This window comes from Sphaeramia orbicularis, chromosome 13, assembly GCF_902148855.1.
Source record: "Sphaeramia orbicularis chromosome 13, fSphaOr1.1, whole genome shotgun sequence".
Taxonomy (NCBI): domain Eukaryota; kingdom Metazoa; phylum Chordata; class Actinopteri; order Kurtiformes; family Apogonidae; genus Sphaeramia; species Sphaeramia orbicularis.
This window is the reverse complement of record NC_043969.1, coordinates 5,461,778-5,485,422: the sequence shown is the minus strand read 5'-3', so window position 1 is coordinate 5,485,422 and position 23,645 is coordinate 5,461,778. Positions and strand designations below refer to the sequence as shown.

The window sequence follows — 23,645 nt, the reverse complement described above, 5'->3', positions numbered from 1 at the left end:
ACTGAGTATGGATTGGAGGTCCCAGGGTCAAGACGGGGAGACACCCCTGAAGTTGACAGAACAAACAGGCGATAGAGAAAATGTGGAGTTTGAAGGCAACAGTTTTATAGATATTGCAGATTTTATTTTAATATAGGCTTTTACTTTTATGCTATTTGTCGCTGTTGTTTTGGCTTGTTCTGGGATGAAGCACAAGTTGTTTGTCATTTTCAGACAAGTGTTTTTCACATTTTTACTACTCTTTTCCACCAATGTATGTTTTTTTTCGTTTCGATTAAACGGTTATTGGAATAATCGTTTAATCAAATCGAAGAAAATACTCGATTACAAAAATAATCGATAGCTGGAGCTCTAATGTGTGTATAGTAGGGGCTATTTTCTGTGACACCTATACTGTAAACATCCAGGGGACAGGTCTAATTTGCTATTTCCTCCGGTGGGCGGAGCTGTGGATCTGTGCGTGGCCGTGCACCGCAGCTCTCCTCACTGTTCTGCACAGTGTTGTCTCCGCTGCCTCTCCACTCGTGTATCCAGCGGAACCTAATGGGCTAGCTTCGGGAAGGAGGAGGACCGGTAGTAGCCGACCGTATTGGACTTGTAGTGGACCGGTTTGGATGATGGCTGCCAAAGAGGACCTTTACAGTAAAATCCTCCCGCGGAGGCTCCGGCAGAACCGTCCTGGCTCAGTGAAATGTGGCTCCAACCTGGACGTGCTGTTGTCAATGGGCTTCCCCAGACCAAGGGCGTAAGTATCCGGATCCGAACTGTGTGTGTCTGTGTTCGATTAGAAGCATATCAAAGGTCGGCCGGAGACCCAGAGAGGATATGGCCAGTGTATGATGCGATTTTCATGTTTTTTATCGGACGGGTCAAACATAACATCACTTGACACTCACCAGTTTCCCCACTACCACGGTGACTGGTTTAGCTAGCTGTATCCTACTGTACACCCATGGGAAAGCAGCTGAATTATAACGTGGAAGATAAAACACTGTAAAGTCGAGTGTATCTGAGCAGAGAAACAAGTAAAATATTATCCATTCCGTACTTTCATTTCAGTTTTACTTCTGTAACGATTTATGATGTTTTAGCTTCATAATTAAATCCATAATGCTTTGCTCGCGAACTCCTTTAAGTAGTCAACGTTTGACTTGTAAACCATTCACAAAAATTATATTCAGCCTGTGTGTTCGTGTCATGGGTCAGTTTTATGGTTCGTCTTCACATCCAGGGCTTTTTCACGGGGCTTTTTAGCCTTTAACCTGGGTTTTTATGTTAACTTTAGGCTTAAGGATAAGTGACTGCATTGTGTCAGTTAGTAGAGCTGTACAATATGATGGAAATATCCCCACACAGGTCATATTATAGTAATTTAATGAAATATCGCGATATTACACATTTACTGTAAATTCAATGAATCAAGTACTTATAATAAAATAACAATGGTCTACAGTTTTTTGGAGGTTATTTCCCTCAGAGATTAAATGAGTTAGGCTAAATCTTACATACTTTAAAAAGATGAATTGACAAAAGTGCTGGTTAGCTCATGTTTTCAGTGTATATAATAAACTGTTATTATGCACATATATTGGTTTATACACACACACACACACACACACACATATATATATATGTATATATATATATGTATGTATGTATGTTTATTTATTTATTTATTTATTTATTTATTTATTTATTTATTTATATACGCATATATACATATATACAATAGGTTCATAAATCTTGTACTAGAAAGAACCTGAAAGGTGAATGTATTGTAATGTGCAGACAGTGTTTTGAAGTAGATTTGGTACCTCTGAGACAAACATTCCTTTTGAGTGAAAGCCATTCTCATTAATTCCCAGAATTTAAAATTTTTCAAAAATGTTCAAATCTGTCAATACTGATTGAGATCACAATCATTTACAAATCATTGCTTCTTTGGAGTTTTAAGACTGATTTTTGGTCCAAAGCTGATGATTATATGTGGTTTATACAGTTTTTATGGTTAAACTTTTTCAGGTAGAACATGTGAAGCAGTTAAAATGATAAAATATTTGTTTAAAAGTAAAACACTGGTAAGTAATTATATTTATTCAGTAAAGCAACACAATGTTGACATTTTTTGTATTTTACTTAAAGTATGAACAAAATAAACTAAAGACAAAAAAAAAAAAAAATACAGTAATTATCATGATTTAAAGCAAATTGTCAGAACCATTGATCTCCAGGGAACATGCTCACAATACAACAATGAAGTGCTGATGTGATATAAAATAGTATCACAACAATAATTTTTTTATCAGTTACTGTTTAGTCCTACTTTCAGCTATAGTTGTACACCAAATAATACTTCTTAAGAATACAACTGTTTGGATTGTAGCTGCCTATGAAAGTGAATACAGGTTGTAGACTGTCTGTGCTGTTTGATGTGATTTTGGTGTAGGTTAGGATTTCTCAACGAGGGTGGTACTGCCCCCAGGTGGCGTTTGGAGAAAGGCTGGGATGCATTTTGAGTGAGAAAACTGAGAGGAGGGGCACTCAGGCTCAGGTGTTAGTCACTGTTATTCATCACTATGTATAAGTATCTATATCAGAACAAACTTTGCTCATTTAAACATGAAATAAGATAAAACTATGTATTTTGTAGGTGATTAGAAATACCAGAACTGCTGGTGCAATCGTTTTCCTACTACCGGCACGTTATCTCCATAGCAATGCCCCTAAGCAAATTCCTATACAGCGCTGACTGAGCTCTAGAATCTATGGGCAGAGAGGGATTGACGGCCCCAGATGGCTGACAGCAACCAAACCCGGCTTCACATTTTAAAATTCCACATCCAATCAAGATGTACACATGCTCAATTATGGTTAAAAAGTTCAATGTTCACACTTAAACAACATGGTGGAAAGCAAGAAAAAATGCAGGCAGTATAGTGTCGATTACATTAACTTTGGCCTCATTGTATTACCTACAAATGTTCATCTTCCCATGTCCCTGTTTTGCAAGCAGGTTTTTTTTCCAATGAAGCGATGAAACTAGGGCTGCATAATTTTTGCCAAAAATAAAATCCCGATTTTTTCCTGTAAAAACTTGATTTTCAATTTAGATTTTTTGGGTAAAATTACAAAAGACAACCTAAATCAGTATGTAATTTTCCTGAGCAGCCCACAATGCAAGGCACTGCTCCCTACCTCAAATGTGTGATGGTATCATGGAATCCCCGAAAATTCTGTGATGGGCCCATAGAAGTTATACTAATGTAAGTCAGTGACAGGCATCAGTCGTGTGTGTGTGTGTGGACCATGTAAGATGAGGGATCCCCATGCAGTTATATTTGAATTGGGGGAGCCGTGCGTGGACCATGGCTTACATTGGTATCATTACTGTGGGCCCATCACGGATTTAAGGTACTTGGTCACTACACGGACTTCTGTGAAAGACAGCTCTCACAGTTAGGAGGAGGAGCCTATGGTAGCCTGGAGGCGCGCAGCCCGGAGACACAAGAGTGATGAAATTGATTTGACGATTTCACATTTTTAAAAATTGTCCTAATTAAAAAGTTCAATTTTGATTTAAAATTGATTAATCATGCAGCCCTAGATGAAACCCTTGCGTTTAAAGCAGTGTGTTTCAAACTTGGGGTCGGGACCCCACGTGGGGTTGCCTGGAATTCAAATGGGATCACCTGAGATTTCTAGTAATAGATTAAAAACAAACAAGAAAAACAAACTCACGAATAAAAAAAATATATGATGAGTTGAGAGAGACAATCACAGTACATAAAAGACATGACAAACTCTGAAGCTGAAACTGAAGCCAGTGGTACTGTTTATCTTTCAAATATTCATTGTGGCTGGTTTAAGATGCTGCAGCTCTTTCATAATCCATAGTTTGAGTTATTGTTTTTTCAGTATTAATTTGCAGGCAAGCTGGACTGACTGTACATATCCTGATCAAGAAAAATAAAATTCTCACTTTGTGCAGTAATCTCAACCTATCTTTTCTGCCTCCGTCCATAATAATAAAGTGTATTAGTAATATAGTATATTATATAACCTAAATGCCATCTAAAATTAACGTTTATTTGCAACATAGTATAGCAAACTATTTCATGATCATAAACAAATTAATTTTAGCAACAAAAAAAAACAGAGCCAAAAAGGTTGGGAACCACTGGTTCAAAGGATCACCTAATAAAATACATCCTGACAAGGCATATAAAGATGCAGCTTACTTCCAGGACCTCAGGCTCACTGTTTACAATGGAGAAGAGACTGGTTGTTCCTGAAGTCAAAGAGGCCATCTCCACTGTCCTGGAGCCAGACCCAGACCCAGGGCCAGTGTTGAAGGCCATCCCACTTAGTAATGACAGTGTGACAGGATTAAAGAGATGGTGCTTCAGTTAAACAGCAGTTAATTTAAAAGCTTGGATTATATATAGGCCTAGGTTTGCTTCATTAAGTGCGACCGAACATATATTGTTATCAGCCAATTGAGGCATGTTGTTCATGTGATTGATTTTAAAATGTGTGTCTTAATTTGTTTCAATATGCAACTACATACAACAATCTCCCAGTGTTGTAACAATATATTTTCCGTCATTGCTTTTAATTGTAGCTTAACTGAAATGGGTTGACTACACATTAAAAACAAATATTTGCAATGAATTTCATCATGGACAATGTTTCATAGACCTGGCAGCATTTCACCACAATAGCCTAGGCTACTTGAGATCTTTCCTGAAACATAGCCAACATTAAGCTACTCATAAACATTTTCAACACTTAGACAACTATCATTATTATTATTATTATTATTATTATTATTATTATTATTATTATTATTAGTAGTAGTAGTAGTAGTAGTAGTAGTAGTAGTAGTTGTAATAATTAAAATAAATAAACAAATAAATAAATAAAAAATAGTTAGAGGTGTAATGGTGCACTCGTTTGTACTGAACCGTTTCGGTTTGAGGCCTTCAATTACAATACGGATGGGTACCGAACAAATACATGTAGCCTATCTGAAGAACGCAAACAGTTGCTTAAAGTTTCCACACGAACCTTGAAGCGGAATGTACACCGTTAGAGCAGGGTGGCCACAGGCGGAACCCATATGCAATATTTGATATCCTAGACGGACGTCTAAGCGTTCCACGCACCATACACATGCAGAACGAGAACCAGCATGGCAGCTCAGAGCAGCGTCACAGGTACAAAGCCAGAATTGGAAGACCCTCCGTATGAGGGGCTGTACAAGACATAATTCATTCTTACTCTCTCGCATACATATATTCTCACTCTCACGTATATTGTCACTCTCACATACCTATGTTCTCCTCTGACATACATAAATTCTCCTCTGACATACATATATTCTCCTCTTACATACATATATTCTTACTCACACACATTTATTCTCACTCACACATACATATATTCTCACTCACACACACACATACACACACACACACACACACACACACATATCCTCCTCTCACATACATTTATTTTCAAGTCAAGTATTATAATGTAGAAGAAGAATAAATGTGTGTGTGTGAGAATGAGAATACATGTATGTGAGAGTGACAATATTTGTGTGTGAGGGAGAAATGGAAGTGGTATAGTGGAAACAGAAGGCAGATCTTTTGTCGTGCTGTGATTGGCTGAGGAGCGGTGGGTCCCGTTATGGTCCTGACCATTGACAGTAAAAGACTACGATCATGACTGAGCATGGAAGGAGGTAAGGAGGCACTATTACTGCAGCAAGCAATAGGAGTATTAAAAAATATCCTCTCATCCCCTGAAACTCTCACATCGCTGTCATTGTGCCTTGTGCAGCACTCAACCCATGCAGATGCAGCAGAAGCAGCATCCTTCTTTTGAATTATAATACTTGACTTGAGAATATATGTATGTGAGAGGAGAATATGTGTGTGTGTGAGAATATATGTGCATGTGAGAGGGGAATATATGTATGTGTGTAAGTGAGAATATATGTGTGTCAGAGGTATAGAGCTTGACCGATTAATTGGCCGGCCGATTAATCAGGCTGATTATAGCGTATCACCAATTAATCAACATCGGCCAATATGTAGCTGATGTGGCCGATGTATTAACTTTTTTTGCTGCGCGGAGATTCTGTCGCTCGCTGCTCCTGTGTGTGTGTGCGGAGAATAAGAGGAACTTTAAAGCGAGTTAGTTTCACTTTCACTCCTGCTCGGACAATGACGCTATCACCCCCCCACACACACACAATCACATAATCACAGAGCTGCACCCCCCCCCCCCCCCCCCACGCGCTCTGACAAGGATGGACTGCTTATCCCCCTACCACTCTGACCCCCCACCCTGGCGAAAATCACGGACCGCTACTGCGCGCTCTGATGAGGATGGACCGCTAAACCACCCCGGGCTCTGAAAATCACGGACCCCCCCCCCCCCCGTCTTATGAAGTATTCACCCCCACACACACACCCATATCCGTGCACTTCCTGTCTACCTCACAGTTTCATTCTGCAGGCAGGCCTGGGTGTTAATAGTGTAGAGGAGACTGGGGACAGTTGTAACACGGGTCAGTTGTAACTCTTGCAATTGCTCCAATCAGGAAGAACGTAGGACTCACCTAATTCACTCTGCACATGCTCAGTTTAGTCCTTAGTCCACATAAGAAGTTGTAGTGCCGTGAGGCAGACACATCAGAATTTGTGAGTGAAAACATAATTGTGTGGTAAGTAATATTTTTAGCTGTAATTATTTTTGTGATTTCATAGTTTGCATTTGAAAGTTGTGTGAATTATATTTGTGAGATAAACAAAGTTTTATGCAACTGTTTATCCACCTGTCCACATTTATCTAATATAAGATTATTATATCCTGTGTAGATCAGTGTTCTTATTGCATATATCAGCCAATATATTGGTTATCGGCCAATATTGGATATCGGCCGATATATTGGATATCGGCTTTTTTTAGCCCCAAAAATCCCATATTGGTCCGACTCTACAGAGGTATATATATATATATATATATACATATCTATCTATCTATCTATCTATCTATCTATATATCTATATATATATATATATATATATATATATATATACATATGTAGAAGTGAGAATATATATATGTAAGAATGAGAATATATATATATGTAAGAATGAGAATATATGTATGTGAGAGAGTAAGAACGAATTATGTCTTGTACGGCTCCTCATACCTCCGTCTTCTCTAAGGTCTCCGATTTAGGAGCGCTTCAAATTCCCTGTCAGTTATGTCAATGGAGAGAATCAAGTCGAAAAAACGAGTGGTGTGCCGGCATTGTTTGTGAAGATTGGTTGTATTTCTGGTAACTTGTCAAATTTCATAATGCATTTAAAATGACACCACTCAACCGTTAATTTTACCGCTACCAAGAGAAAAACTGTAACCCAACTACAAACACCAGCAGTGTTTAAACAGTCTAGGGATGTAATTAATCGACTAATGATTAATTGTCGATAAGAATTTGCTCGATTAATTTATTAATTGTCAGTTAATTGCCCTTGTCCACCTGTCCATACCTGTCTGAAGGCTGCCGGTTTGTTCGCGCTGTGATGCCACAGCTGGGATAGCCGGTCATCGAACCGGATCATGGCGTTGATGAGTTAGAATGTCTTTATGGACATGGTGGAGCAAAACACAGACTGGCCCATCTGTTTGTGGGAGCGGTGCACCCCCCTCATAAATACACGCGCAAATGCGGGGTCGGTATTGGAGCATTTTCCCTGGAGGTTGGTGTAGTCCACAGTCAGTGAGACAGAAGTTGAAAACATCCTCCAGGCTCCTGATTCGGGAAAAGATAAATGAGCGAAAAGTTTCACTTTCATTTCTGCGGGGGCACGGACTACAGTGCCCCGTACCCCTATAGTATTAGGACGGAAAGTGACACACGCACGCACACGCGCGTTGTTACCAACCAACATGCACGCATCCCCCGGCCGTACTACGTGCATGTGGCGAGTGTCGCTCCATTTTCCCATGTCAGTCTCCCTCACCTTCTATTTTTTCCGTTGCTGTCTCTAAAAGGTTTTTCTGAAAGTTTGTCATACATTGAATTGTCGGAGTCTGTCTCCATAATCATCTTTAAGGCTTCTGAAACTGCGCATGGTTCCCGCGGAGCTGGCATTTCCTCATTCAGAGTGAATGATTTATGATATACGTTGCTATGAGATATCGGTGATTCCAGTTTGAAAACTTTACAACCAGTCCTTAATTTCTCCGGAAAAGCTGCTTCTTTCTTTGTTTTTGGACTAAGGAAAATAATTAGCATGATCTGCAACAGCTCCAACTACAGTATAACAGTGAAAACATGGGTTGGCAGAAAATCTCATCACTGGCGTGGAAGTGTTGGGAAGCAGTTGACGGAATATCTCATCAGTGGCGGGGAAAGAGTTAATTGCAGTTTTCAGTGAAAGTAGCTGAACCTATTTTTGTGGTAGTTATTTAAAGTCAAGGGAAATCTCACAGCACTTTGTTGTTTGTGTGTGTGTGTGTGTGTGTATGTGTATTTGTTGTTTTGTTTCAGCTCATAGTCTGAGTGTATGGAGTCTTTCTACCCTGTTCACACAGACAGATGCCACACATCAGTAGTGTCTGTGTGAACATGATGTGTTTTTGGTGTGTGTATGTTGGAGGAAGCATGCTGTGGTTTGCTGAATGGACACAGCAGATGATGATAGGCCCCCAGGCAGGCAGACTGGTGCTGGCCTAGAACACACTCCCTCAGGGAAGCCACAACCTCCTTTATATTGGCCCCTGACTGCTTGGCCTTTACACGGCCACTTATTAATTCCCATTCTCTGTCTGTCTTTTTCCCTTCTGACGAGGCTGACCCACTGAATTTACCTGACCACCCTTGTGTGTCCTGGTTTTGCAGTAAAAGGATTATTTCTGTGTACAAAGATTGCATTGGTCTGCTGTTTTCTTCAGGCTAGTGTTGTAGTACTCTCAAGACCATTTTCTGCTGTCTCGGTCTCGTCTCAGAGTTGACCCTTCAAGGACTTGGTCTTGACTCTGTATTGCACCACTGTGGGAAGAGAAGGACTTGTAATTTAAGAGTGAGTCCTCGAGACCAACAGATTTCCATTCCATTCCATTTCAGCCGCTGTTGTAGTCCAGGGTATACCTACTTATTTTGCAGTCAGCATTGTGTGTACTTGTTTCTAAATCCCCCTGATGCACACTATTCAGTAAGTGTTCATATCCAGACCGATGGAGAGGAGTGGTCTGATGGCTCTGGCTCTGCTCCGCCTCTGCTCCGGCTGCCAGATCCCACTGTCCCGGACTAGGCTTGGCTAAACTTAGTGCTGAGCTAACTTTACTTCAGAGCTGAGCCATGTTAACCGTAACCATGTGTGTATGTGTGCCAGGTGAGGATGTGAGCCATGTCTCAAGGGGCGATTTGAGTCATCACAATAGTTGATTGACAGGTCACTGCACGTCTCGTTGAAAGATGTGCGATTATTGGAATTGCGAACGAGAAAGGCAGAATAAACGTCTTTCAACTTGATGATGATTAATATCAACGGCCCACCTACTTCCAAGTTTAATCCTAGAAAGTATACAAGGACCTGGTTGCAGAGCCATGGCGCTGCCTCTTCTGTGAGTTCTAGACCGTGCAGTGTGAAATCTGCAGAAAGCAAATCTGTTCGGAATATACTGTAGTATGAGCAAAGGTTAGAAACCCAGTACTAGGTTGAGAGTATATCACTGTTGATGTGTTGTAAATGCATATATTTTTGTTCATTGTTAACTAAATATTGTTGATTTGTAACATATTGTTTTGCTGAATGATTTAAATTAACATGTTCAAAACAAGGCATTCATTTAAAAAATTAAGATATTCAATATTGTAGTGATATTATATAGGGCCTATATCTAACGGAGACTGCTCCTATAAACTATTCCCGGTCTATCTTAGTCTATAGCCTAACAGACTTAACTGGATGATATTAAATCATGGTTATGAAAACTTGTTTTTATGGTCTTGGTCTCGACCTAGTCTTGACTCGGTCTCGACTCCTCAAAGACTTGGTCTTGACTCGGTCTTGACTGCATTTGAAAATCAACGGACTTGGTCTCAACCCATCAAAGACTCGGTCTTAACTCGGACTCGATACAGGCGGTCTTGTTCCCATCACTACGGTGGCCCAGAGGTGCAACAGGCCAAAAAATTATCCACTAGATGAAAAAAATTATCTACTACAAGAAAAAAAAAGGAGAACAGCCTAAAAAAATTATCCACTAGATGAAAAAAATTATCTACTACAAGAAAAAAAAAGGAGAACAGCCTAAAAAAATTATCCACTAGATGAAAAAAATTATCTACTACAAGAAAAAAAGAGAACAGCCTAAAAAAATTATCCACTAGATGAAAAAAATTATCTACTACAAGAAAAAAAAGAGAACAGCCCCAAAAAATTATCCACTATAAGAAAAAAAGGGGAGAAAAGCCTAAAAAAAATTATCCACTAGATGAAAATATTATCTACTACAAGATAAAAAAAAGAGAACAGCCTAAAAAAATTATCCACTAGACAAAAAAATTATCTACTACAAGAAAAAAAAAAAAAAGAGAACAGCCCAAAAAAATTATCCACTATAAGAAAAAAAAGAGAACAGCCTAAAAAAATTATCCACTAGACGAAAAAAAAATCCCCTACAAGAAAGAAAAGAGACCAGCCAAAAAAATTATCCACTAAAAGAAAAAAAAGAGAACAGGCGAAAAAAATTATCTACTAGCCCAAAAAATTCTTCACTATAAGAAAAAAAAGAGAGCAGCCTAAAAAAATTATCCACTAGACGAAAAAAAAATCCCCTATAAGAAAGAAAAGAGACCAGCCAAAAAAATTATCCACTAAAAGAAAAAAAAAGAGAACAGGTGAAAAAAATTATCTACTATGAGAAAAAAAAAGAGAGCAGCCGAAAAAAATATCCACTATAAGAAAAAAACCCCAACATCATCCACCTTTTCAATTACGGGGGCGGTGTTTACCTGAAAGGTGTCTTGCTTTAAAATTAAGACCACCACAAAAAATAAAAGGATAGGCTGAAAAATGTTAAGGCTTCGGCTAATGTGGCTAATGCTAAGGAAGTACCCCACCAGAAGTGGAGGTCGTGCGCTAAAAAATAAAGTTATTTTAAATATAGATATTTACATTAATATTGTTTGCAAAACAGTTAAATGATTAAATACGGTTCCAGTGTCTGCTCAAGGTTAGGCATGGGCGTTAAATGGTTAAGGTTAGGGTATGGTTGGGGTTAGTTTTCAGTGGTAAATGGCCCTCGTGTGCACTGTGTGAAGGTTCATTGCTAAGCTAATGCTAATGCGAAAAGTTGACAGCAACTTTGTGAACTACCAGTGCGAGTAAACAATTGTGTGATTACGGTGTTGAATTGTTCAACTGCCTGACATTCAATATAGTTTTTGATGAATATTCGCTACTAGAAGTTCTAAAATGATTTTATTTTGAGAGGAGGAGAAGAGGAGCTTCCTGTGGAGCTCCACTATCATGGCATTGCCCATTTGTTGAGAGACAGCGAGTGCATATTGCGGCACCGACACCTGGTGCCCTTAACCCTCTGAAATTCAAAATTTCAACATTAGTGTGTTATTGAAGGATATAACAAGACTTTATTACTTTTGTAAAATTTGTCAATTTTTTTTAAACGTTATGTAAAAAACAAAACAAAAACACAACAAAAAAAACCAAGGTAAATGATGTTACCATACTTAGTTCCTTGCCATAAGTGTCAACAAATAAATAAATCAAAGAATTATATATTTAAAAAAACACAAGAAAAGTACATATAAGTTGAAAGGACAGGGCTCAAAATTAACTTTTTGACCTAGGAGCACTGTGCTCCTAACCCTAAAAAGTTAGGAGCACAGGCTAAAATCTAGGCGCACCACTATTATATAAAAAATTTGGAGAACAAGCAAAACTCTTGGCCATACCAAGTAATATTCCTATATGTATTTAAGCAATGTTAACAACCTAGAATAAAGTATTTGAATAGAGTATGAAAGAAAAAGCTTACATTGACACAGGTGCAAAACAATTGTCAATGTGTGGTATATACTTTAGTTGGTTCTTGGAGAAGAAAGACGAATCACACCATTATTTGCAACAACCAACTTTTTTATTTCATGGCCTAAAGGCCCTTAGTCACTGTGGTCTACACCACGCCTGAAGTCAGGTCTCCTTGACCTGGTGCCCCTTAGTCACTGTGGTCTGCACCACGACGCCTGAAGTCAGGCCTCCTTGACCTGGTGCCAGAGTGTAGGTACTTCCTGACCGCTGGCAGTGCATCAAAGTCATGCAGTGTTGGACCATCCGCAGAGATGCGCACGCGAGGGGGCGGGGACTAGATTTTCCGCTTCAGTCAGTGGGGCGTTGAGCTTGTTTATTTTCAGCTGACGAGTTACTTCTGCAGCCATTATTCTAGGCGCACATATTAATTTTCGCTCATTTTTTATTGGCGCACCGTGCGATCGTAATCTCAAAAACAGTCGCACTACCGAAATTCTCAGGCGCATGTGACCGTAATTCAGTCGCAGTCACGAGCCCTGAAGGAACATTTATTTTACAGCACTAGAACAACATACATGCTTGTACAGACACCTGTCAACATACACATTATCTCTTTGAACATCTTTCCTTACATTAGTACATTACTTCATGGTACCTAACAAAGCCATTACACTTACTGTTCATGCAGAGGTGGACCTTGCTAACCCCACTTCGAGAGTAAAGTCGTAAAATATCGAGGTGATACCCGTAATTTCATCAGAATAAAGTCCAATACAAAAACAGTCATAATTTTACCAGAATAAAGTCGTAGTATATTGAGAATAAAAGTCATAATATTGAGGGAATAAAGTCGTATCTTTAAAAAAAAAATCTTAATCTAATGAAATTTCAGTTGAAAAAATGTCTGCTTCGCTCAATCTCAAAAGTACTCGTTTCAACAAAATCTGGTCTATATTCATGAACAAACTTACGTCTGCATTATTAGCCTGACTCCCATTCCATAACCAACAAACACATTTACTTCATGCCTGGCTTGAACGTCCGTATAGTTGTATGATGCGCTAGCCATTGTAAACTGCTCTTTACCAATAGAACAGTGGCAGTGGTACCACAGCCACTGGAAATAAGCCACTGGCACCAGAAATAGTGAGCCATAGGCACCGGCACCTCTGGCAGCGGTGCCACAGCCACCGGAAGTGCCGCAGACGAGGTGCCACAGGCACCGGAAGTAAGCCACAGGCCACAGTGAGATCTCGTCCCTGCTGTGAAAGTACGTAAAAAGCAAACTGTCTGACAAATTGAGGTCTTCTGATGGTGAACAATTACCGCTTTGATCTCTACCACAGTGCACACAAAATGAGCCTTCTTCGCACAACTGTTCACCACAAAAAACGCAAAACAACTTTATCTCCACAAAATGTCCTTCTTGAGCTAGTGTTAGTGAAGACACTCCGTTTGAGTTGAGGAGGAGAGGTCTACCTGCAGACAAATGGGTGATGCCATGATAGTGGAGCTCCACAGGAAGCTCCTCTTCTCCTCCTCTCAAAATAAAATAATTTTAGTACTTCTTGTAGCGAATATTCATCAAAAATTATATTGAATGTCAGGCAGTTGAACAATTCAACACCGTAATTACACAATTGTTTACTCGCACTGGTAGTTCACAAAGTTGCTGTCAACTTTTTGCGTTAGCATTAGCTTAGCAACGAACCTTCACACAGTGCACACAAGGGCCATTTACCACTGAAAACTAACCCCAACCATACCCTAACCTTAACCATTTAACGCCCATGCCTTACCTTGAGCAGACACTGGAACCGTATTTAATCATTTAACTGTTTTGCAAACTATATTAATGTAAATATCTATATTTTAAAATAACTTTATTTTTTAGCGCACGACCTCCACTTCCGGTGGGGTACTTCCTTAGCATTAGCCACATTAGCCGAAAGCCTTAAATTTTTTTCAGCCTATCCTTTTATTTTTTGTGGTGGCCTTAATTTTAAAGCAAGACACCTTTTGGGTAAACAGCGCCCCTGTAATTGAAAAGGTGGATGATGTTTTTTTTTTTTTTTTCTTATAGTGGATATTTTTTTTGGCTGCTCTCTTTTGTTTTTCTTATAGTAGATAATTTTTTTTCACCTGTTCTTTTTTTTTCTTATAGTGAATAATTTTTTGGGCTAGTAGATCATTTTTTTTCGCCTGTTCTCTTTTTTTTTCTTTTAGTGGATAATTTTTTTGGCTGGTCTCTTTTCTTTCTTATAGGGGATTTTTTTTTTTGTCTAGTGGATAATTTTTTTAGGCTGTTCTCTTTTTTTTCTTATAGTGCATAATTTTTTTTGGGCTGTTCTCTTTTTTTCTTGCAGTAGATAATTTTTTTGTCTAGTGGATAATTTTTTAGGCTGTTCTCTTTTTTTTCTTGTAGAAGATAATTTTTTTCATCTAGTGGATAATTTTTTTAGGCTGTTCTCCCCTTTTTTTTCCTTATAGTGGATAATTTTTTTGGGCTGTTCTCTTTTTTTTTTTTTTCTTGTAGTAGATAATTTTTTTCATCTAGTGGATAATTTTTTTAGGCGGTTGTCTTTTTTTTCCTTGTAGTAGATAATTTTTTTCATCTAGTGGATAATTTTTTTAGGCTGTTCTCCTTTTTTTTTCTTGTAGTAGATAATTTTTTTCATCTAGTGGATAATTTTTTGGCCTGTTGCACCTCTGGGCCACCGTACATCACTACTTCAGGCCATTATTTTGATTCCGAGGGGTTCCCTGCATGGAAAGTTCATACAAAATAGAGCAAATGCTCCTCAATTTTCACAAAGCTCACAGATTCTTTAATAGAAAAGATTAATACACTGATTAACTGTCTTGAACAAGGGCACGTTTTACAATTAGAACTTGACTATAGTTACAGCCAATGGCGTATATTAGTATATCATATATCTACAGCTCTGGCAAAAATTAAGAGACTGCTGCAGTTTCCTCTGAAATCAGCATGTCTGCATGTATTACGGCCATTCCATTCCTGTGTCTGTTGAATTCCAGCACAAGTACACCTCCTTCTACTTAATAAACACCTGATCCATGTCTTATTTAAGAAGTAGAAGTACAAAAAAAAAATACTGTGGCCATCACTATTTTCTTGCAATAGGCAAAAACAGTGCTATTAGTATCGCAAAAAGTAATTGGAATAAAAAAAAAAAAAAAATAGCTATTGAAAACTATTTGACTTATGCTCTGACAATGTTCCCCAACTCTGAGGACTGGTTTTACTATCAGGACGATGCTCCTTGCCTCAGCTAGGTCATTAAAGATGCAGATGACGGACCACCAGATGAAGACCCTGTCATGGCCAGCCCAATCTCCAGACCTGAACCCACTATGAAAACTTCTGGAATGTAATCAAGAAGAAGGTGGATGGTCACAAGCCACCAAACATTGCTTAGCTTCTTGAATTTCTATGCCAGGAGCTGCATAAAGTTATCCAACAGCTATGGTGGAGAGCCAAGACACTTGAAAGCTGTCATTGAAAATCAGGGTTATTCCACCAAATACTGGATTCTGAACTTTTCCCAAGTTACAACATTAGTATTGCGTTGTTTAGAAATGAGTATGAACTTTTTTTCTTAGCATTATTTGAAGTCTGAAAACACATATAATAAAACATTAAAACATAAGAGCAGTCCATGGTTGTCTAATGATTTAAGAAATGCCTGTAAGAAAAACAAACTCTTTACAGGAACTTCATAAAGCAGAGAACAGAAGATTCAGAAGAAAAATATAAAAGATATAAGAATAGGTTAACTAATATGGTAAGATTATGTAAAAAGGAATACTATAAAAAGAAACTAGAAGCACTCGGAGAGCGCAGACCTCCGCCAAGGCTGATCAGTGGCCCCCCCCCGTGGGCCCCCCCACGCCAAGGAGGTTATGTTTTTGCCAGGGTTTGTTTGTTTGTTTGTCTGTTTGTCTGTCCATTAGTGTGCAACGTAACTCAAAAAGTTATGGACAGATTTTGATGAAATTTTCAGGGTTTGTTGGAAATGGGCCCCCCCGTGGGCCCCCCCACCCCCGATCACCACCAAAATTTAATCATTTCTTCCTTATCCCATTTCCAACAAACCCTGAAAATTTCATCAAAATCTGTCCATAACTTTTTGAGTTATGTTGCACACTAACGGACAGACAAACAAACAGACAAACAAACAAACCCTGGCAAAAACATAACCTCCTTGGCGGAGGTAATTAGAGGAGAACAGAAATAATATGAAAGGGATATGGAATATATTAAACAATATTATTAGAGATGGTGCTAAACAAAACAATATACCTAAATATTTTGTTATAAATGAGACGGAAAACTATAATATGGCTGAAGTACCTAATAGTTTTAATCAGTTCTTTGTGAACGTTGGTCCAGACTTAGCAAAAAACATCCCAAATCTAGGGTTGAATGAGTCCACATGGATAAATTAATAGAAAGGAATCCACACTCAATGTTTCTGACAGCAGTTGAAGAAAATGAAATTATCAACATAGTAAAAAAGTGTAAAAATAAAAGATCTACAGACTACAATGTTATTGATATGGCATTAATTAAACAGGTGACTGAGGGAATATCGAAGCCATTAGCATATATTTACAATTTGTCTTTTCAAATGGGTACATTTCCAAATCAAATGAAAATTGCTAAGGTTATTCCGCTATATAAAACAGGGAGCAAGCACAGCTTGAACCTGAGTTCACCACATGGCAGTCTGATGCATTAACCACTGTACTACACAACCACTGTGTGGATGAGTTTATAACATGGCCCCTTATGGAGCAGACGTGTGTCTGTGTGAAATTCAGTGAGAAACCACCTCTCAAACATACTGCGATTAATCCATATATTTAATTACTGCAGTTTTCAAGGCCTGGGGAAACTGCCCTGGCTGAAGACAATTGTTTACTCTCTGCAATACATCTGAAGCTATGCAGTTAAAAACATCTTTAAAAAATTGTAGGCAGATTATCAAGGCAGCATGTTGTGGACTTTAACTGTTTAATAGTTTCTGTCAGTGTTGTATAATCTAGGAGGTAAAAATGTGCCAGATTAACTGGTGGACAGGAAGGCACAAGTGACATAACCATTTTACCTGAGTTGGAGCTACAGACTGTCTGTCTTATCTTTAATATTTTATCTGTAAAAAACGGCTGCAAAGTCATTACATGACTTTGTAGACAGCAGTTCAAGTAGGACTGATGCTGCTGGGTTTGTTAGTTTGTCTACAACAGAAAGCAATGTGCGTGCATTATTACTATGTCTATTGATCATCTCTGAGAAAAAGGACTGCCTTGCATTTTTCACTTCCTGGTTATTGATATGAAGACTTTCTTGGTAGATGTCATAATTAACCTGGAGTTTGTTTTTTCACCACCTGCGTTCTGCCTGTCTGCAGACTCTTTTTTGAGCTTTGACTAGTGTGGCGTTTCTCCAAGGTGACTTTTTCTTTCCTGCTAAAACTTTGGTCCTAATCGGGGCAATGGAATCAATAACAGTTATAACTTTGAAACTGAAACTATTTACAAGGTCATCAACAGGAGCTGAGGGCAGCATTGGTGATCATGCAAGAGCTTGAGTGAATAATGTGCATGTGTTATCATTAATACAACGCCTTCTGATCATCTCCTCCTCACTTTTGTTAGGATTAGCTGGGGCGGTCGTTTTAAACAAAACACAGTAGTGATCAGAGAGAGCAATATCAGTCACCATGACCTCAGAAACAATAATATCTTGATCAGAGAGAGCAATATCAGTCACCATGACCTCAGAAACAATAATATCTGTGGTAATAATTAGATCTAATATGTGTCCCTTGTTATGTGTTGAATCTGTTACATGCCGAGAAAGTCCAAAATTATCCAGGATGTTAAAAGTTCTTTAGCACTTCCATCATTGCAATAATCAACATGAATGTTAAAGTCACTGACTAAAACAACAGTCTAAATCAATGCATGCAGAGGACAAAAGTTTGGCAAGCTCATCAAAAAACTTTGCATTGTATTTCAGAGGTCTGTAGATGTTGCAAATGTTGCTCAACAGGAAGATTTTAACTGAAGAACAACATATTCAAAAGAATCATATTTTCTTGCATTGGAGGCTGTCCTTAAATAAAATGGCAACTCCCCCTCCTTTCTTATGTAATCTAGCTTCACTCATGAAACTAAAATTAGGAGGGGCTGATTCAATAAGAACTGCTGCACTGTTATCTTGTCCCAACCATGTTTCATTTAAAAACATAAAATCAAGGTTGAGTTTTTTTTTAATAAAATCATTAATTAAGAATGATTTGCCCAAAGATCTGATATTTAAAAGAGCTAAATTTAACATGCTAAGACCCTTATTTTTTCCATGTTGTGGTGCAGGTTGTGGCTGACATGGAATGAATATTACATTTGATGTTGACACATGTCTTGAAGGATGGGGCGTTGTTTTCCTTTTACCTATCAAAACATGAATCGATGAAACTTCCGGCACATTGGGCCCCAGCTTTTCCTTGGAAAAGTCAGGAATAACATTCTTCTTGAAGCCTGGACCTGAAACACATCAGTTGGAGACATTAGGCTACCGTGGAGGGGTTGGGGGAGGTGGGTGTTGGGGCTGAGATGGTCCAGAGGGGTGGGGTGGAATTTTGGGAGAAAAGATCAGAGATGGACGGGAAGTAAGTTGGAGGCCGGCTGTGATGAGCTAGTTCATCTGATCAGTGAACTCTGTACTTCCACTAAAGGTTAAATCACTGTCAAAACAAATTCGATTGTACACATTGTTCACTCTGGAGGAAAACGACTTCCAGCAAGGCACAAAGTCCACTTCTCCAACTTTGTAAATGACAGTCTCATGCATGTCAGCTAAGTCTTAATGTAATGATCAATCATACATGAAACAAGCAGAGTTCTGCTTGTTTTTACAAGGATAGCCAAGGCTGCTTAACTGCCTCCGAAATCAACATTAGCCTCCGAGGTCAAATGAAGTACGTGCTTTTTGCTCATAAATGAATGCTGATGTTAGTTTCGACATCAAGGAACTGGTGGTGGACTTTCGCCGGCACAAGGCCACCCCTCCCTCTCCGGTGAACATCCAGGGAACAGACATTGAGATAGTGGACTCTTACAAGTACCTGGGTGTTCACCTGAACCAGAACCTGGACTGGGCTGCCAACACCCAGGCCCTTTTCAAGAAGGGCCAGAGCAGACTCCACCTACTGCGGAGACTGAGGTCCTTCGGAGTGCAGAAAGCTCTCCTGAAGACCTTTTATGACTCCATGGTTGCATCTGCCATACTCTACAGTGTGGTCTGCTGGAGCAGCAGCATCACGGCAGCAGAGTGGAAAAGACTGAACAAACTGGTGAAGAAAGCCGGTTTGGTCCTAGGCTGCAGTCTCGATCCAGTCGAAGTGGTGGGGGACAGAAGAATGACAGCGAAGCTGTCATCCATCATGGACAATGTCTCCCACCCCCTACATGAGACTGTAAGAGCCCTGGAAAGCACCATCAGTGACCAGCTTCTTCACCCACACTGCACGAAGGAGAGATACTGCAGGTCCTTCCTTCCCTCTGCTGTCAGACTTCACAACCAGTCCTGCTCCCATTAGATCAGTGCACAATGTGTAATAACAACCCTCCCTCCATTCCACTTATGTTGTATATATTCAATCCGTATTTATATATTTGTGTATATATATATATATATATATATTATATTTATAACCATTTGCACTACATCATATCGAACAATATTTGCACTCTCCTTGTAAACACTTTTTTATTCAAATTTATATGACTGTTTGTTTTTATGTGTATGTGTATGTCTATGTATGTTTTTTATGCTGCTAACAACACTGAATTTCCCCATTGTGGGATCAATAAATGAATATCTTATCTTATCTTATCTTATCAGCTGCACGCTGGTCCTTTCAGTGGAAATTTTGGCTAAAAAACACTAATCACAGAAAGCCAGCTTTCTCAATCTGTGTCTTAAAGGTCCCGTATTATGCAAATCTGACTTTGTGAAAGTTTTCTTATAGTAGCGTGTGTTGCAGTAGCCTCATTATGAGGTTCGAATTTGAAAACTGTCTGTTTCCTGCCTGCCTTGCTGCACCACATTTTGTTAAAATGCCTGCTCAAACGGCCGACTTTGAGTTGGGTCCACTTATGACGACATAAGCAGATTTAACTCCTCCCCTTGACTGTGCCCCCACCCTGGCAAAGTAAGCCCTGCCCTGGCAAAGTACCTCTTGGACAACAAACATGGCGAAGGCGAGACACGCAAGTTGTGGTGTTGTTGGCTGCACACACCAACACGATAGTTTATTTTTGCTCCCCACTTCCGAGCCTCTCCGTAAAAAGTGTCTGGATTATATCTGTGATGGTCATGTACCAAACAACATTCCCAAACGCTTGTATGTGTGTGCCCGGCATTTCACGGACGAGTGTTTTTCGAACATGGGCTCATACAGCTCCGGCTTAGCACAAAGACTCCGAATCAAGAAGGACATCGTACCAACGCTTCGTGACCCAAGTACAAGTGTGGGAGATGTAAGTTCTTCTCATTTTTTTTTGTATCTTTACTGCATAACCCTACATTACGGATAAGCTGGTGGTTGTTGATGTGTCTGTCTAACGTTAGCATGGCAGCTAACATAGCTCGGTTACTGCTGCTAACGTTTGCATCCTCGTTTACATGCAAGAGCTGATAATATCAAGAGACATTCAACATAACTACTTTGAACACGGGCCTTTTGTGGTTGGCATCAGTATAGTTAGCATCAAGCTTGTTAGTAGCTGCCTGCATTAGTGGCGGCAGGTGTCTTTCCGTGTCAGGTCCACGAACCCGACAACACCGCCGTTTTCCGTTGGGGCTCAATCACGCCTCAAGGCAAAGAAAGCCAGTGTTTGGAAAGACGTTCTGTCTGAGACATGTGTATTGTAGACGAGGGAGCCATAGCTTCACACTCAACATTAGCGCGTAGTACCGCTAGCGGAAGCCGCGTCCTCTCCCAGAGAGGGGAGGGGGAGTGGGCGTGGACAGATGCGTTCATTTGCATACTCGGAAGCAGGCCCAGAAACAGCCTGTTCTGAGGAGGGCTGGTGAGAGTGACTTTTTCGACTGCTGAAACTCCAAAAAAAGGATGATTTTGGGGCGAACAAACTTAAATACTATGTTTTTGGGCTTCTGAGACCTATATGACGTGACTGAAAAATAGCATAATACAGGACCTTTAATTACTGTAACCACAATTAAGAAATAGTTGGAAAGGTGATCTGATGAACTACATTTCTTTCATAAATATACATCAATTTCTCACATTTAGGCTGCAGCACATTCAAGAAAAAGTTATGACAGGGGCAATTTAGGACTAGTAATGACTTAAAATGATTAAAAGAAAAGGTGATGCAAATAGGAGACTAGAATCATGATTTGGTACAAAAGCAGTATTTGGAGAGATCTTGTAGTCCTTTAGGAGGAAGATTGGCAGAGGATCACCAGTTTGTTAAAAAAAAAAAAAAAAAAAAAAAATGTTTGAGGCAATTCAATGAAATGTTTAAAAACAATGTTCCTGAAAGATTACAAGGGATTGGATGTTAGAACCAATGACACAATACTTGGACCCAAATGCACAACCCACAGACAGGAATACAGGTAATGAGGTTTATTAAACACGGACAGGAAAAACAAGTTCACAAAAAGGCTTTTTGAATGAATCCTCGCTGGTTAGTCTGTGTGGATTCGTCACGACGTCTGAATCCAGTAAAGGGAACTTCTCTGCCCGGGGGTCGGGAGCACACGAGGGGAACCCGACTAGAAACAAGCAGAGAGTGTCAGGGGACAGACCATGTCATACACGGGAAGTCCAAAAACAGGCAACGGTACATGGGGGGGGGGGAGCAAAGCACTAACCGTGAGTCCGGGCAAAAGGTCGAATACCAGTGTGGCAGAATCAGGCAGAAGTACGATGAGGGTGAATCAGGCAGGCTCAGAAGAACGAGGAACAATCCGGGTCAGGAACAAACAGACAGGCAGACGAACAGGTTCAGAGAAACGCTGGTAAGTAGACACACCACAAGGGAGAATCGAACTGGCAACAGATAGGGGAAAACACAGGGCTTATATACACAGAAGGGAGGGAAGACAATGAGACACAGGTGGAACAAATCAGGGCGGAGACAGGCAATCAACACAGGTGAAACAATCAGGGAGAGGAAGCAAAGACAACAGACATGACACAAGAGGAGGACTTAACAAAATAAAACAGGAAATGACACACAAGACAGACAAAACATGAAAGAGTCAGGTTACTGTATTGACATTGGATTTTTCAGCCTCTACAGTGGAGAAAAGAGTTAAAGATTTAAGGAAACTGGATGTATTCCAGTATGTAAAGAGCAAGGGTTCAAGTCTAAGCTGAACACAGTGATCTTTGATCCCTCAAACACCATACTATATATACGCAATACTAAATTTTATACAGTATTTTGTAAAAATGCAGTCTTATAGCCTTATAAAGTTTTGTGCAGAAAATGTAGTTTGCCTGTTAAGCCATAGTAACAGTATGTCTCTATGGCTGACAGTAACATGTCTCAACCATAGAGACTGCCAGGCACGTTTCTGTGTCATTGGGCAAAAATTTCTCAATTCCCTTTCAGCATATTGTAATTAGAGTGGTTTGAGAGGACACAGGAGTTCTGCACCTATTCTTTGGGTCTGTTTTTAGGCTGTACATGACTTTCCCCTATGATGGGAGATTCAGCTGTTCATAAGTGATCAGGTAGGAGCCATAAATACACAATGACAGATTTGATCGCCAATGTTTAGCTTCCGTCAGAGGTGACTCTACTGGTCTAATGTTTGACGTAGCAGCTTGGAAAAGTGACATAAAATTGTCATGGCAACGTGAATTATACTTATGCTGTGTTTCCATTACATGGAACTGGCTCGACTTGTCTTGACTCGACTTGACTCGGGTACCAGGTACTATTCCTGGAGACCGTTCCATTACAGGATACTACAAACTTTAGAGTACCTGGACGGCATAGCAATGCAGTGCATTACTTCCATGTCGTCTGCTCAGAGAGTTGCTGATCAGCTCGCTTGTTGCATGTTGTCTCGTCAAGCTCATGCTGAATTTTTACGTTGGCCACCTAATCTCCTTGACCGACCATAGTGTAGTTTTACGGGCTGTCATCATGTGTATTAACCTACCACTGTATTTACTGTCAACTTCCGCATCTGTTTTTTGTAAAATGGTGGGTTACAGAGACAAGTCTCTGACCAATTAGTGGTCTGCAGTGTTTACATGTCATGTTTTAGTATCTGTTCTCCAGTCTTGGAACCTCAGTGGAGGCGAAACCAAAAAACTAGTACCATGTACAAGTTTCCAGGTCCTTTTTCGTAATGGAAACGCAAAAAAGCCGAGTCAAGTCAAGTCTGCAAAAGGACAGTGTGTAATTCGAAGTCCTGGGGCCTCATGTATCAAGACTTGCATGGATATTTCATACTGAAACCTGACGTACACTTAAATCCAGAAAACT

At 39.6% G+C, this 23,645-nt stretch overlaps 1 protein-coding gene across 4 annotated transcripts in view; it reads left to right on the top strand.

Moving 5' to 3' along the window:
• The first annotated feature begins 525 nt into the window (after positions 1 to 525).
• Positions 526 to 23,645, top strand: part of LOC115431553 (ubiquitin-associated and SH3 domain-containing protein B-like) — a 138,688-nt gene continuing 115,568 nt past the window's right edge. For all 4 annotated transcript variants that reach the window (XM_030151983.1, XM_030151982.1, XM_030151981.1 and 1 more), the window contains exon 1: positions 526 to 745. In XM_030151983.1, the coding sequence (XP_030007843.1) occupies positions 615 to 745 (131 nt within the window). In that variant the 5' untranslated portion in view covers positions 526 to 614. The remainder of the gene's footprint in view (positions 746 to 23,645) is intronic.